The 17,380-nt window shown below is 35.3% G+C and overlaps 1 protein-coding gene across 2 annotated transcripts in view; it reads left to right on the plus strand.

Moving 5' to 3' along the window:
* Positions 1-17,380, plus strand: part of ITIH2 (inter-alpha-trypsin inhibitor heavy chain 2) — a 46,215-nt gene that overhangs the window by 25,496 nt on the left and 3,339 nt on the right. For both annotated transcript variants that reach the window (XM_001365203.5, XM_007503940.3), the window contains exons 14-19: positions 2,115-2,254; positions 5,710-5,882; positions 8,038-8,172; positions 13,163-13,276; positions 16,242-16,440; positions 16,706-16,878. In XM_001365203.5, coding sequence (XP_001365240.2) covers positions 2,115-2,254; positions 5,710-5,882; positions 8,038-8,172; positions 13,163-13,276; positions 16,242-16,440; positions 16,706-16,878 — 934 coding nt within the window. The remainder of the gene's footprint in view (positions 1-2,114; positions 2,255-5,709; positions 5,883-8,037; positions 8,173-13,162; positions 13,277-16,241; positions 16,441-16,705; positions 16,879-17,380) is intronic.

Here is a 17,380-nt window from a genome sequence, read left to right on the forward strand (position 1 = left end):
GAGGTGGAGCTAGATATGTCAGCGGATTAAGAGCAAGTCTTGAATTCAGATCTATCCTCAGATACTTCCTAGTTGTGTGACCCTGGGCAAGTCACTTAACCCCCATTTCCTAGCCCTTATCACTCTTCTGCCTTAGAACCAGTACACAGTACTGATTGTAAGATGGAAAGTAAAGATTAAAAAAAAAAAGTCAGCGTGCTGTACTGACTTGACCCCTGTAGTGACTGTTGCTCTGGTGATGACTGATTATGGTCTGGAATAAATTTATAGAAGAGATCACAAAGGTCCTGAAGTAGAAACAATAATAATCTTAATAACAGCTAACATACATAGCACTTACTATGCACCAGGTACTAGCCTACACTCTGTAATCACTAACTCATGTGATCCTCACAACTCTGAGAGGTAAAATGCTATTGTTCCCATTTTACAGAGGAGAAAACTGAGACAAACATGGTTCAAGTAATTTGCCCAGGGTCACAGTACAGTAAGTGTCTAAGGCAAAATTTGAACTTGAGTCTCCCTGATTCTGCTGTGCCACTTAGCTGGCACTCTAATAAAGCACTCCACTTTCTCCCTTCCCTTCCTTAGAACACATACAGATTATCTCTGCCTGCCCCCCAGAGGACTATGTAAAAATCTGAGCATTTAAAATTATCTTCTGTCTACTTCTGGCTTTATTTGACTCATATCACTGGGTTTCTCCTTTCCTCATTGTAGTCATATCTTGTCTTTTTTCTTTTAATAAAACCTTTACCTTCTGCCTTGGAATCAATACTCAATCAATACAGAAGAACAGTAAGGGTTAGGCAATGGGGGGGGGGGGGGGTAAGTGACTTGCCCAGGATCATACAGTTAGAAAGTGTCTGAATCCAGATTTGAACCCAGGACCTCCTGTCTTTAGGCATGACTCTCAAACCACTGAGCCACCTCACTGCCCCCAATATATACTTCTTTTAAGATAAACTTAATTAACTTACAGTTGAGATTATTTTGTCCAATTAAGCTTTACTGTGTAGAGGCTACTTCCTTCAAGTGTTTTGCTCATAGGATAATTGTTTAAGTTAGCAAGTGCTGCATAGTTTGGCTATTCAACATTACCTTTTGCTCCTTAAGGAAACAATCCTTCATCTGACACTTACAGTTGTGTCCCTGCATCCACAGATTCAGGATTTGTTCATTCAGTCCTCCTTGGTTCACCACCGTGGGGGGGGGGGGGGGGGGAGAAAAACTTAGAAAACATGGAAAATTCCAGAAAATTTTAAATGGGTTTTAATGTTTAAAGCCACCTGCCAGGGGAAGAAAAGCTAAAACCTGGTGAAGTCCACCAGCCTAGTACATAATTCATCTCCCTTTGTCCCCATCCTCACACTCCCATGAAAGCATTCCTCTAGTGTTCTTGATTGAATTCGTTGTGGCACTATTGCAGTGCCTTTGGTTAAGCAAACCCTTATTTATTGTAATAATGGCCCCACAGGACAAGACTAGAGGTGCTGGTAGTACAATTGGGCCCCCACTCTCTTATCCTCCGATCTGTGCTGATTCAGTTACCCAAACTTAAGAGCTGAGAAGTTAAGAGCTTATCTCCAGTCAGCCATAGTTAACAAATTATCTCCAGGTCAGCCATCCAGGAAGGTCTTGGAAGGAAGTATCTCAGAGATATGGGCTCCTACCGTATGAGCTAAATGAGTTATTTAATCACTCATTTCCCTTGGGCAACTCTCGAAGTCTATAAGTTACAGGATGGTTGTTGATGGATCACTACTGTTCAAGGGAGTTTTCTCACCAGGAATTCCCACTCAGCCGGAAATGGCAGGTCTGGGTCAAAGAACCAATACTGCTGTTTGATGTCTCCAGGAAGAATTGAAATCCAAAAACTGGTACTCAGAGATCCAGGGAAGTTTGCAGAATCAACATTTACTGATCCATCATTCTGACTTGGGATCACATACCTCATCTTTAATGGGGCAGGCAGTGATTATTTGCTACAATTTGCTCCTTTAAAGCCTTCCTAATAAAAAAGAATATTACTACCACCACCACACCAAGACAATGAAATGGCAACTGATAAGACTTCTTTGGACTTATTTCAGTTGAACTTTTTTGTCCTCCAGGCCAATACACAGTTAGTCATGGATACTCTGGCAGAAATGGAGGACTTGGATGCCTTCCTGTCAAAGGACAAGCATGCAGATCCTGATTTCACCAGGAAATTGTGGGCTTATCTAACCATCAATCAACTTCTAGCTGAAAGGTAAGCAGGGAAGAGCATCTCGCAAAGGAAGAAGTGTTTTCTTGGGGTACTTCCTTGATAGACAAATCAGAAATTTTCACATAATTCCCCAAAAGAAGATACACAGGAGTTACAAATTAATAGCAAACAATTTGGATAAGTATTTCCCCCCAAATACCTAACTCAGTGATGGCATATAGGGAGTCTGATAAATGCTTGTAGATGGTTGAAGCTTTACCCAATTCTATGAATGAGTTAGATTTATTTTTGAATACTCACATTGACAAATAACTTTACAGTTTACAAAGCATATTATTTAAAACAACTCTGAAAGGTAGATAATAAAAATTTCATCATCTCCATTTTATAAATAAGTAAACCAAGACTCAGTGAAGCTAAACATTCTACTTAGGACCAAAAAGAAAAGTCACCGTAGGGATTTGAACCCAAATCATCAGACTTGAAGACCAGGACTCTTTAATTCCAGAACTACATCATACTGAAAACATAACTGCAATGAAATGTTTAGGATTCCGATTTCAGAAAATTATAAATCAAGATTGAAAGGGTATCCAGTATTAATCTAGTCTGCCACTCACCTCCCATTTTGAGCTATGGCTATACTCTTCAATCCATACAAAGAGGCATGTACACATGTACCAAAATCTTGGAGATTACCAGGGAAGAAGATTCACAAACCCCTTTGTTATATATTTTTCCAGAATCGTATAACTACTCTCACTCACTTTTGTTTAATCATATTTCTATTGATATCTTTTGTTTTTACATCACCTTAATTTCTGAATACATCCTACCCGCTTCTCTTAATAGAAAGCCATCCCTTGCAACAAAGTTAAAAAAAAAAAGAAAAAATTCAACAAAAACCATATATATCATGTCCTATTATATATATATATATATATATATATATATATATATAATTCCATAACTGTAGTCCCACACCTTTGCAAAGACGGGAAGGACATACATTTTTTCAACTGGTAGGTAGTAATAAAATTGCTATACTCAGAATTCTGACAAAAATCAACAACCAATCATGAATTTAAAAGTTCTCCCTGGATACCGTATCAATTTTGTTTCCAGTCCTGTGCTACAATAAAATATGCTGCTATAAATATTCATGTATATGAGTCCTTTCATTCTGTCCTTGACCTCACTAGAATGTGCCTAATAGGAATATTTGTGGGTCAGGGAGCATATAGAATTTAAGAATATTTTAGGGAATCAAAATTATTTTCTACAGCAACTGAACCCAATTCACAGTTCTAAAAATAGTGTGTTACAGTATCTGAACCCCCACAGTACCTCTAACTACTTTTTTCCCCATGTAATCTTTATCAGCCTGATGAATATGAATTAGAAACTTGATGGGTGGGTTTCACTGCATTTTGCTTATTAGAGATTTGGAACATTTTTTCATATGTGTGTTGAAAATTTGCCTCTCTTTAGTTGAGAAAACCTCTTTGACCACTTATCTAAAGCATTATGGTCCTCCTTTATATTTGTATTAATTCTTTATATTTTTTGAAATCCAACCTTTCTCAGAAATTGCTATATTTTTGTCAGTTAATTATTTTCCTTCTAATTCTAACTACATTCATTTTGCTCTTGGCCAAAATCTTTCAAATTTATATCACCTAAACTATTCATTTTGTTATTTATAACTTCCTTTATCCTTTGTTTAGGTAAGAATTCTCTCCCTAACCATAGCTGTGAAAAGTATCTTGATTCCTTCTGCTCTAATTTTTATGTGACCTTTTCTATTTAGGTCATGAATCCATTTGTTGTTGAATGTGGTAGGTACACTGTGGAAGATTGTGGTCTAAGCCTAATTTCTTCTGGACTCTTTTCCAATTTTTCTGGCAGTTTTTGTCAAAAATAGAGTCATTTGATTTATCAAGCATTATTCTGCTTTGTTTGCTTCTGGGTCTTGTTTATCTAATCCTTTCCACCAAACAATTTTTCTGTTTTGTTTTGTTTTTTAATAGTGAAGCACTTAGCACAGTGCTTGGCAGAAAGTAAGCACTATATAACTGTTAGATATTGTTATCAAATGGTTTTAATTGTTATTTCTTCAAATTGTGTAATTTGGAGATTTGGTAATGGTTGATCTAGTCCTTCCTTTTTTTTTTTATTATTTCCCTTGAGAACTTTGCTTCTCCAGATGAATTTTGTTTGTATTTGTTTAATCCTACAAAGTAACCCTTTGGTAGTTAGACTAGTATGGCATTCAACCTATAAGTTTATATTGTATACATTTGTTTTTAAATATTGTCATTATCAGTAGTCAAAATGAAAATGAGTTAGTATATAGGAAATAAATCAGGTAAATTAGGTGTATGATTGTTTCTTGACTAAAGCATTGTTGAATGATCCTATGGTGGAAATAAGGTTAGGAATCCACAGGCTTGGTCTCCTTGATGAAATCACTCATCACTTTTATAAAGGCAAAATGAGCTGGCTCAAGATTAATTAATAACACACCCTGAAAATACACAAAGATAACCCCCAAAATTGCAGTAGTCAGTGTTGGAGGGGCTGTGAAATAATGGGCACAATGACATATCACATTTGTAATTATACAAATAAAGCGGCAAAAATTTCAAAACCTTTTGAACCAGAGACTATATTACTAGGCTTATACTCCAAGGAAGCTATTGATGAGAAGAAAATCCCCACATATTGCAAAATATTTATTTTTTGTGATAGCAAAGAATTAAAAACAAAGTAGATGCACATTGATTAGGAAGTAGCTAAAACAAATTGTGTTACATGAACGTAATGGAATATTACTTGTCCTATAAGCCAAGTCCTATAAAAAATTATGTATGTGATGAATTTAGAGAAGCATAAAAAGATCTACATGAACTGATGCAGTGAAGTAAGCAGAACCAAGAAAACATTATGCAAAATAACTATAGCAATTGTAAAAGTAATCACAACAAAACAAAAAAAAATCAAAAGTAAACATAACAAAGTTATAACAATCAAGGAGGACTTAAATGAAGAACTATTATTAGAAGATACTCCCAAACCACCCCTTTGTGTGTATGAGAAGTCCACAGTTGTTTTACATTGTACATATATTTGGGTTCTTTCAAAGTATTGTTAAATTGTGCTGATTGCTTTTCTCTTTTAAAAAAATACTATTTGTCATATGGATTGGCTAAGAAGGAAAATTATAATTATGATTATGTAAAAATTAGAAGACATCAATTAAAATTTATTTTTAAAAGATTAATTAATAAATGAGTAGCACATATAGTATTTGGACTTTCTTGATAAAGCACTGTATCACTATATCATGGCAGCAATCAAATAAAGCATTTCCCCCACAAACCTAAAAGTCGACTTAACTTGGGTCTAGATTTGGACCCAGATTTCAATTCCCAAAATTCAGGATGGAATGTTCTAATAATGGTTTGTTTGGGTTTCCCCCCCCCCCCCAAATATAGGAGCCTGGCTACCACAAACATTGACAAAAAGAAAATAACAAGAACTATCCTGCAGATGTCTTTGGACCACCATGTTGTGAGTCCACTTACTGCCATGTTGATCGAAAGTGCTGATGGGAATGAGAGGATGCTGGCTGATGCTCCGATGGACCAAAAAAGACCTTGCTGTCGGGGTCAGTGTTTCTGTTTAGTCCAGAACCATAGAGATTATCTCTTTGGCCCTGAGTCAAATGCTATGCAATTCTGTATCATTTTAAGACTGTTGCCATTTTTGACCTGTGTCAGTAGGTACTCCAGCTGTTCATTATGGTTCACTTTGGAATGGTTACTCTATTGTTTACTCTCCACCCCCCCTTCCTTAGTGATTGACATCTATAAAACACATTCAAGAAACATCTGCACAAATCACAGGAAATACTATTCATCTTTTCAGCCTCCTTAATGCAAGAGGGCAGATTAACACTAGTAGTTGATAATAAAGAAGTGATCTTATGAGCTCCATCAGTCAGTCAATAAATACAAAAAAGGCAAAAGACAATCCCTGCTCTCAAGGACCTCACAGTTTAATGAGGGAGACAACATGCAAAGAAATGTGTCTGAACAATGTGTCTGAGTATAAATTGGAAATTATCGACAGAAGAAAGTCACTAGAACTAAGGGGGGGTTGGAAAGGTCTTCCCATTGAAGGTAGGATTTTAGCTGGACTTGAAAGAAGTCAGAAGGAAGAGAATTCTAATGATTGGGGTACAAACAGTGAAAATGCCTAGAGTCAGGAGATAAAGTGTCTTTTTTTAGGAACAATAACAAGGTGAGAGTCACTTGATCAAAGAGTATGGGGGGCCACTACTCTCTCCAAAATCATTTTTCTCATTTCCTTGATGATCAAATGATTTGGAAGTGATCAACTCTTTGGAAAAGAAGAGAATGATTTGTATCAGAAAGTCAATTAAATATTTTATAACTGGAACATCTTTCCGTAGAGCAACATACTTAGAAAACCAAATTAAGATGAGAGGATTGCTAGATAAATACATGGTATCAGAATTAGGAAAATGCCTTCAGAGCTAAAACTGCCCAGCTAAGATAAGCCTTCTTCCACACTCATTATTAAAACTTTTCTTTTGTGCTGGGCATTGCTGATCATATTTTCTATCAATACCTTCTAGCTTCTGTTCCTGAATAATTAATTTATTAAATTGATAAATTAAATTAATCTTGTTAATCAAGAGATGAGAAATCTCCTTTTACTAAAACCAAAAATCCTGGGGTTCTAGATGCCTAAAAGTCTACAATTTTGCCCTGATTTCAGCTCCACTGCAAATGTAAACAGTTGGAAGCAAGTATGCTGTGTTCTTCTCTTTATCATATACCTACCTTTTTTCTACTTATGACTTCTCTTTAGTTGTCTCATCTAAACAGTAGAAAAGAATTGTACCATTTATTTTACCATTTTTATATCTAACTTTTCTTATCAGTGGTGCTTTGTGAGGGAAAATAATCACTAATTTTTAAGGAGATGTAAAGATCACCCTTAGGGCAGTTAAGTGGCAGAATGGGCGGAGTACCAGGTCTAAAGTCAAGAAGAGCTGAGTTCATATCTGATCTCTGACACTTACTAGCTGTGTGGCCCTGGGTAAGTCACTTAATCCTGTTTGCCTCAGTTTCCTCATCTGTAAAATGATCAATAGAAATAAAGCAAGCCACTATAATATCTTTGTAAAAAAAAAAAAACCCAAATGAGATGACAAGGAGTTAGACATGACTGAAAACGACTAAAACAACAACAAAGATCATGATAGTTTCCAAATTGCCAAGAGTCAAAATCTAGAAGTGTCTAGTTGAGGTTCTAGTTCATAGGGAGGGACATGCCAACTCCTAATAGCAAAAGCTGCTAGAAGAACCTATGTGGATTATAAGAAATGAATAACCTTACATAAGTAAGCACAGCTTAATAACCTGATTTAACTTTTGCTGAGCTCCAGCAAGGAACTATAGTTTTGAATTGCAGAATCATAGAATCTTAAAGCTACAAGGGATCTTAGAAATAATTTGGTCTAATTATTTGATATGACAAGTAAATAATGGTCCAGTAGTGATGATAGCTTTAAAATAATAGATTAATATTAACTGGCACACATGGATGTGGTTGATGAAGGGAAAGAATATAGGATAAAAATGAAAAGAGAGCATCTATAGCTAAGGGATACTAAAAATTGAATAGACCAGACTTCTGGTATTATTTATTCACAAATAATTAAAATTTAAAAAGTTAAAATACCTAGGAGCATGTTCCCGAATAACTAGAATCCGTTTTATGCCCCTACACAGGTGCCTTATCCACTGGGAAGAAGACTGCTCAAAGTTCAATCCCCTCTTGGGCCAAACCTCCACCAACAATGGGTCCAATGAGTGTGAGAGAAGCTCCAGTGCTTATATCAACGCCTCCTCCTCATGTAATAAGAGGTAAAAGATCTTTGGCCCCTTCTCTTCATATCCCAGGTCTCGTTTCAAGTGCAGTCCTCCTACTAAGCTTTTATATACCGCAAGCCAAGATCCATAGTCCAGAGAGCAGGAAGACTTCTCAAATTCAGTACAAATGCCTTCTAGAAAAAGAAGATGAATCCTGCCTCAAATGTACAAGAATCTAGTGATCTTTTTGAAGCAGAAATTGTTATATAAATATAGCTCCAAGATCAAGCTTTCTGATCTGAAGATAATTCAACTTCTACAGCCTTCAGTACACACTTATTAAATATCTACTGTGTGCAGACGAGTATAATAGGCACTAGGGAGATACAAAAATTAAATAAATCAGTCATTGAATCTCTCAAGAAGCTGACAGTTTAGTAGAGGGATACAGCATATACAAACAACTGCAATACAAAATAATGCATAATTACATAGGGGAGTCTTCACAAAGCTCCTGACAAGGAAAGATCATTACAGATTTAGGGATTAGGGAAGTTTTCATAGAATATAGAACAGTTGAATTGGGTCTTAAATAATGGACATGATTTCAATAGAACTAAATAGAGAGGAGAAGAACATTCCCAATATTAAGGGAAACATGTGAGTAAAAGGGGGATGGGAACAAGCATTTATATGTGCCAGAAACTATACTAAATACATTATAAATATCTCATTTGATCCTGTTAACAATACTAGGAGGTAAATTCCATTATTGACCTCATTTTACAGTTGAGGAAATAAGCCAACAGAGGTTAAGTGATTTTTTTCCCTGAGTCAAAACACCATTAGAAAGTTTCTGTGGCTAGATTTGAACTGAATTCTTCCTAATTCAAGACCCAGTGTTCTATCCACTGTCCCACCAAGCATAAACATGGAGATAAGAAAGCATGGAATATATACAGGAGACAGAGCAATCTACCTAAACTGGAATATTATTATTTTTATTGCTATTGATAAATAATTTTTAATTATACCTAACATTTTTATAGAGATTACTAGGTGCCAGAAACTATACCAAACACGTTATAACTATTATCTCATTTGATCTTTGCAACCCTGTAAAGCAGATGCTATTATTAATTTTCATTTTACTGATTAGGAAACTGAGGCAAACAGAGATTAAGTAACTTGCCGAGAGCTGAAAAGTATCTAAGACTGAATTTGAATTCAGATTTTCCTGACTTCAGCACTGATGCTCTTATCCACTAGCTGCCTAGAACATAGATAGACATAGTATAAAGTAGGAAAGGTAAGGTAGTATCAAGTTGTAGGGGATTTTAATGCTCATCTAAGAACTCTGAGCTTTCTTTGGGGAAGCCATTGAAGGATTCAAAAAGAAGTGACTGGATTAGATCTGCACATAAAGAAACACGAATTTCAGTTCTAATTCTTTGAGATTTTGCACTACTACTGTGCTTTCAATTAGAAGAATGCTGAGGAAGTGTGAAATGGTAAAAGCTAAGATGATAACTGGATGAAGTAAACATGGAAAAAATATTATTTTTTAAATTCTGTCTTAGGATAAATAGTGTATTGATTCCAAGGCAGAAAAGTGGTACTAGACAATGGGGTTAAGTGACTTGTCCATAGCAAGTGTCTGAGGTCAAATTTGAACCCAGGACCAACTGTATCTAGACCTGTCTATCTATCCATTGAGCCATCTAGCTATCCCCCCAAAAATTATTATTAAGAGCATTAAAAAGGGGAAGTGAATGTGGAACTTCTGCCCAGAGTATCACAGAATGGCAGGATTAGAAGGGAGGTCAGATGTGGTATCAGCAAGAATGCCCTCTGTAAGATCCTGAACAAGTGGTCACCATACCAGAATGCTCAAGACAGTCCATTAGAGTGTGGGAAGAAAATATGAGAACTTCCAACTAGCTATTTTAGTTGGAAAAAAATAAGAAAGAAATTGTGTTACTAATTCACATATGGATGAACTAAATGCCCTCATCTCCATATAACGGACAGCCATGTGTCTCAGGAGGTATCTGGAGGGAAGAGTAGGCATTCCACTTTGAGGACGATTTAACAGGAGTGGCTTTATTTTGTTCACTTTCAGTGTATTGTGATATATTCGAGTTTATATGTGTCCAGTTAAGTAGATTTGCAGATCATATTATTCAATTTTAACTAAACTAATCCTCACAAAATAGAGAAGTTAAAAAAAAGTTCCCTCACAAGAATCACGGAAGAATGAATGAATAAAAAGAATTTATTAAGCACCTACTATTTGCCAAGCATTGTGCTTAGTTCTGGCGCAAAGATAAATAATTTGAGTCCACTTCCTAGTTGTGCAACCCTGAGCAAGTCATTTAATCCCAACCAACTGCTTACCCCTTGCTACTCTTCTGTCTTGGAATTGCTAGGATTTAAATAATAATAACATGAGTCCAAAAGCCCAAGAAAGCCATAGAACTGACACTTTTCTATTGTTAGTTTGCATTTTCTCCAACTACATTCAGACATTAAAAACAATAACAATATAAGTACATGGCTAAAAAATTCAAAACTCTCAAGAAGGATATTATAGATTTCTATCAGCTATCATCAATAATGAATCTTGCCCTAAGTGTATTAGCCAATTGGAGCATGAAGCCATCACGATTAGTAAGACATTCAAAAACTAGATTTTTATGCAAAGACAATGTGTTCCCTATCTATCTACACACTTAAAATGTTTGCAAACAGAATTTTCTAACTTGTTTGAAATCTTTCAAGTGAAGTTTTGGTGAGTTTTGAACCTATTTGCTAAAAACACAAAAAACAGAACATCTTCCAATTCGTTTAAAAGAACTACCAACTACTATCAAGGAAGATGGAAATTTACTAGCCAAATTTCATTAAAAGCCTTTTTAAAGTCGGTGGGTAGGACTGAAATAATAAGGATCATGATTGAATAAGTGTAGCCCATAATGCACCTCTTCCTTTTAGATGTCTTGGTGAAGAATCTCTTTTTTAGCCAAGTATCAAAATACACTGCCCTTAGGACCAAGCTTATGAATCCATTCTCAAGTATTAAACAAAGATTTTCAAAATAACAATAATATACATTTATAGGTTTGTGTCGGGGATGTTTCATATCTGATGTTTTCACTGTACCACCTTAGTATTTATGTTTCCTAAGAGATAGCTATATTTATTGGCATCATTAATGGAAAGCATATTGATGGAAGTTGGTGAGGGTTAAGATTAGTACTGCAGACCTACAGGGTCTAGAACCCTAGAATGCAAAGTAGTAGCCATCCTTTGAGGACCCAAACTGAATATGAGTTAGGAGGGAACATACTACACTGAATTCTACTATTATTAACGTCACAGTGAATAAAGTGCCAGGACTGGAGTCAGGAAGACCTAAATTCAAATATAATCTCAGATACTTCAGACCCCGGGCAAGTCATTTAACCTCTGTTTACCTGTTTTCTCATCTGTAAAATGGGGATAGTAATAGCACCTACCTCTCAGGGTTGTTGTGAGAATGAAATGGATAGTAATTATGAAGTGCCTGACACAAAGTAAGCAGCATATAAATGTTTGCTATTATTGTTGTTGTTGTTATTTCAAGTTCTCTATCAAGAGTTTTGTGATTTCTCTAGGCATGGACTTTAGTCAGAGGTTTTTCAGTTCTCTTGCTAACAATCTCTCCAGTTTGCTCCATTTCAGCTAAAAAAAGGAGGAGAAGAAATTGTGTAGAGGGGGGAAAGGTAGCATCTCCTCCTGTTCCTTTATCTATAGAACAGAACAAAAGATTGTAGCCACCATCCATAGTTCCCAGTTGCCTATAAAATAAAATTCAAATTCTTTATCCTGACATTCAAGGCTTCATGTAACCAAAATTCAGTGTTTTTCTCATTTCCAACTACTTCCTGCCCTGAGTAGCCTCTTCTAACAGGAATGCCTTGCTATCTCTTTAATATATTATTATAAATGTTTTGTCCATTTTCTCTTCTGCATTATCACTTTTATAAAAGTGTCTTCCTTTTTCTCTCCCCTATACAAATCGAGTCCATACTTCAAGTTCCAACTCAAAGCTAAAGTACCTTTTGAAGTTTTTTCAGAATGATTCTTTTTTAAAACTACATTAGCATAAATAGCATCTGTATCATTTCTTTGGCAATTAATTATATGTGGTACTATATTTTGTGTGCTGTTGTGTTGATTTGACAGTTATCTCTTGTATCACTAGTTTGTTTTGTGTGTTTATCGCTTATCTCCCTAATTTTATTGTGAGCTGCTCGAAGGCAGGGAATATCTTACCCTTTTAAGTAGTATTTGTTGATTAAATGGAAGCATTGAGGTTGATAAATTTTCTTGAGAGGAGTATAGAATATGGAAAAAAATAGAAACCTTGGAAAATAGTTGAAAGTCCATAGTTGAGAGACAGGGATTATGGGAGGAAATGGAGATGGAGATGTCGAAGAAGTAGGTATAAAACCAGAATAATTTTACGGAGGACCAAAAAAATGTGCTTTTGAGGTAGTTTGCCTCTCTTTGTTCTTGGACATACTTTAAATTACAACTGAGGTCATGATTTTTTTTTGAAAGAGTTATCTACTTGCTTTGATACTTCTTTGCTTATTCACCTGATACTACTTAAATATCTTGATTGAGCCTTCCACCAAAAGACCACAGCCACTATATTAAGTAGATAAACTTTGAGGGACTGAAAAACCTTAGGACAGCCTCTCCAAATTACAGAGACTGGTCTGTCGACAATAGGAATACAAACTATTGCTAAGTCCAAACTCAAAGCCTTTTCAATTCTGTAAAAAGGTTGCCCAGAAGTCAAATAACCCAGAATTCCCGACATACCACAGGGCAGAGTCAGTAATAGACTGTATAGCAGTAATAGGTCACATTTAATTTTTTAACATGTTTATGAAACATAAGTGAAACTATTTAGGAAGAGGATACAATGGCCATTTCAGCTTTGTTCCCTTCCTGTGTTGATGTTGCTTTTTGACTTTTTGTGTTTATTTTTCAGTTGAGAATGACCCACATTTCATCATTTATCTACCAAAGAGTCAAAAGAACATTTGCTTCAATATTGATTCAGAACCTGGTAAAATTCTCAACTTGGTTTCCGATCCAGGGACAGGTAAGTAAGTTACATCTAAGCCTGCTTAACTAAATGCTTCACCACTACTCAATGATTATTTTCCTTATGCCATTATTATTAGAAGCTTCATAACTCCCTAGCTCAGAGAATCTCTGGGAAATTATAATTATTTTGCATATATCTTGTATCTATCTTTTTGTGTACATGTGACGGTCTCTTTTAATAGAATAGAAGCTCCTTGAAGGTAGGGATTTATCACTTTTTATATATATATTATTACTTTCTGTCTTAGAATTGATGCTAAGTATCAGTTCCAGGCAAAAGAGAGGTAAAGGCTAGGCAAATGGGTGAAGTGACTTGTCCAGGGTCCCATAGCTAGGAAGTGTCTGAGGTCAGATTTGAACCCACATACTCCTGACTCTAGGTCTGGCATTCCACTGAGCCACTTACCTATCCTTATTCTTTTTTTCCCCCTTATTTTCTGTCTTGGAATCTGTACTGTGTATTGGTTCCAAGGCAGAAGAGTGGTAAGGACTAGGCAATGTCAGTTAAGTGACTTACCCAGGGTCACACTAGGAAGTATCTGAGGTCATATCTGAACCCAGGACCTCCCATCTCTGAACCTGGCTCTCAATCCACTGAGCCATCTAGCTGCCCCCCTTATTCTTAACATATATAAAAGGGATTCCACTGGGGGAAGAATCCTTAAAACTCCATTTTATTGTATAAAGTCAAATGCTTTTACATAATCCCCAAACTCAGTGATGATTTTGTATTCTTTGAAACTTTCAGGCACTTGTGTGACTGCATAGATGTAATCTGTTATTTTTTAAAATTGTTTACAAAAGTTGAACTGTCCGTTTCCCTCCCATTTTTTCATGAAAAAGACTCTACATGTGCATAGATAATTCTCATTAGGATTTTATAAGGATAAAAAGAGAAGTACATGAGTCAACCATTATTTTTGTCCTTTTGGGAGAGTAAAAATATCAACTGTGATCTTTTGCTCCATTCATAGAATAATAATTGCTAACATCTATACAGTGCCTGGGTAAAAAATAAGCTCTTTTCATCCTTATAAAATCCTAATAATTTATGTTCTTGCATTTATCAAATACTTACTACTGTTTTCAATGGCATTTGATTTTTCATTATCTAGTCTGTTTCACGGAACTAATTTTGTCTTTTAATTAGGACCAAAGAATTTTGTTGATTACTATTTTATAATATACTTTGAGGCCTGATGGTCCTATGTTCCCCCTCATTCTTACCTTTATTTCCCCTTTCCCCTTTAAGATTCTAGACCTTTCAAGTTTATTTTTGTCTAGTTCTATAGAGAAATCCCTTGAGAGTTAGAATGGCATAGCACTAAATCTATATAATTATTTTAATTACATTTGCACAACCCAATCATGAATAGTGAAAGTTTCCCATGTTATTTGTCTTCCTTAATTTCTCTAAAGAGTATATATGGAAGTCCTACTTGCATATCAGTAGATATTCTGGATGTTCAATGGGATAGTTATCTTATTTTGAATGGAATTTCTCTTATTACTTCCTTCTGATTCTGACTGATAATTTTTTGGATTTATTTTGTGTCCTATTTTTCCTATGCTACTGGGCATCTTAATTTAGTTTTTTTGTTGTTGTTGTTGATTCATTGGGATTTTCTAAGAAAACCATCATGTCATTCACAAATAAGGATAATTTTGTTTCCTCATTGACAATTACCCCTCTAATTTTAATCTCTATTTTTATTGCCATTGTGAGCATTTTTAGAATTACATAAAGTAATAGTGGTGAGAAGGGGCATCCTTGTTTATCTTGGTTTATATTTGTTAAAGTGTCTAGTACTTTATTTCAAATAATGCTAGTTCTTGGTTTTAGATATATGCTTTCCTTTATTTGCCCAAGTTTGTTCAGCAAAACTTCCCATGTTCCTCCATTTTAAATAATAGTAATGGTGTCACATATATAATTATGTTTATATATAAATGCATAAGTTTATATATGTGTGTGATTAAATTTTATTAATGAAGAATTGAACCTTGCTTTTTTTCTCTGGAATTGCTTGTTTTGAGATTGTCAGTATCAAGATCCTCAATATCCTCAGTTCTTCCAATAATATTCTGATTTGTTAGTCATTGGACAGATCTCACATTCAAATTATCAACAGAATATTTATAAAGATTCTAAAGCATGATGTGACTCTTAACACTTTCTGGATCCTTTCTGACCATTTCCCCATTGTCATTGCCCAAGTGGAAAATGGCTATATGGGACTGATGGGACTTTTAAAATATTTTCTTGCTTCATGTGTTGCTTTGGTCAAAGAATTCAGCACCTACTTCTCTGATGAGTAACTCTTTTCTTCATTAAGTTGGTCTTCAAAAAGTTTGACCCAATCTGTTGTCTGGATCATACTCGACTTTCCATAAAGGTAAAACTTAACAGATCTTCTGCTCCAGGATTTCTTCTCTATCATCAGGAAGCATTGAAACAGGATTTTATGAGAGGAGACATTATAAGGATATTAAATGTTTCTTTAACACAGTGGAAAAAATTCTCCAGATTGCTAATTTTTATCAACCTTATCCAGATTTTATCTCCTAATCAATTTGCTTTTCACTCTGATGAAATCTCTGCCTTGCAGCAGCCCTGCTCTCCTCATTGGGGACTCCTTTTGGTGGAACACCATTACATGAAAGGCCCCAACCATTCAAGCTACACAATTCACTCTCTAGACTTCTCTACTTTTTCTGCTCCTCAGCAGCACATTCCTCCCATCACACATGGTTTCCAGCTCCCTTTTCTTTAGGTGTTGTCTTCTCTTAATGCTCCTTGAAGAAAAAAGACTATTTTGTTTGCTTGTATTTGTACTGCACCGCTTAGCACAGTGCCAGGCATATACTAAACACTTAATAATAATAAGCACTTAATAAACATTCTTTCTTCCTATCAAATGTTTACATAAATAAAGGGAGCATTACTTTTCCTTTTATAGGAGTATTGGTAAATGGAGAGCTTGTTGGAGCAAAGATGCCTAAGAACAAAAAACTAAGTACCTATTTTGGAAAACTAGCATTTTATTTCCAAAGCCAAGACACAAAAATAGAAATTAGCACAGAGATGATCACCCTGAAAAATGGTCACCATACTACCATTTTGTCATGGTTGGACACAGCTCACATTGTTCATAAGAAGTAAGTATCATTGTATCACAATTCTTTTTCCATTTATATTTTATCTTTGAAAAATAATCTAGTCAACCACATGTATATATTAAAATAAGTTAATAACATAAATAGGATCTATATTAACAATGTCTTGCAGATGTTTTTTAACAAAAAAAATTATGAGGCACAATGCTGAGAAATGCTCATGGCTATCATTGGGGTTGAGTGGAGCTGCTCTCTAGGTCTGTCCAGAAATAAAACTAATCTTACATTGGTCTTACTCTTATGTTAGGTTGCTTGTCTCAGTAAAAAAAGAGAAAACTGTAAATATCACCATGGATGGAGATATGTCCTTCTCAGTCTTACTTCACCGTGTCTGGAAGAAGCATCCTGTTAATGTAGATTTTCTGGGTATTTATATTCCTCCCACAAACAAGTTTTCACTGAATGCTCATGGACTAATAGGTAAAGCACTTGTTTGAAAATGTTTGATATCACTAAGTCTCTAGGTATTATTAGAACTTTAAATGGCTTTCTTTTCTAAGCTAGAAGCTGCAACTGAAGAAGGCCAAGGACAAATTATTGTTCATAATAATAATCATGAAGAATAGTTTTAGAAGTTTCAAAGAGGTAAATTTAGACTTGATGTAAAGAAGAAAATTTCTTGACAATTAGAACTTACCAAAAGGAGAATTGATTTCCTTGGAAAGTAGTGGCTTCCCCCACATCTGCCCCATTGGGTTCTCCCATATACATGCTGTTCAAGCAAAGGCTGTAACTTTTATTTAATATATCATAGAGGGTATTCTTATTCAGTTACTCCTTCGACTATTTGGACCCCAAAGTCCCATATAACCATAGATTCTGTAATTCTGGGGGCAAACCTGATAATTCAGAGGAGAATGAATGAGGGCTATAGCTAGGAACATTCAAAAGTTGAAGTAAAGCTTCTTCAGAGACAAGATTT

This window comes from Monodelphis domestica, chromosome 5 (assembly GCF_027887165.1).
Source record: "Monodelphis domestica isolate mMonDom1 chromosome 5, mMonDom1.pri, whole genome shotgun sequence".
NCBI lineage: Eukaryota > Metazoa > Chordata > Mammalia > Didelphimorphia > Didelphidae > Monodelphis > Monodelphis domestica.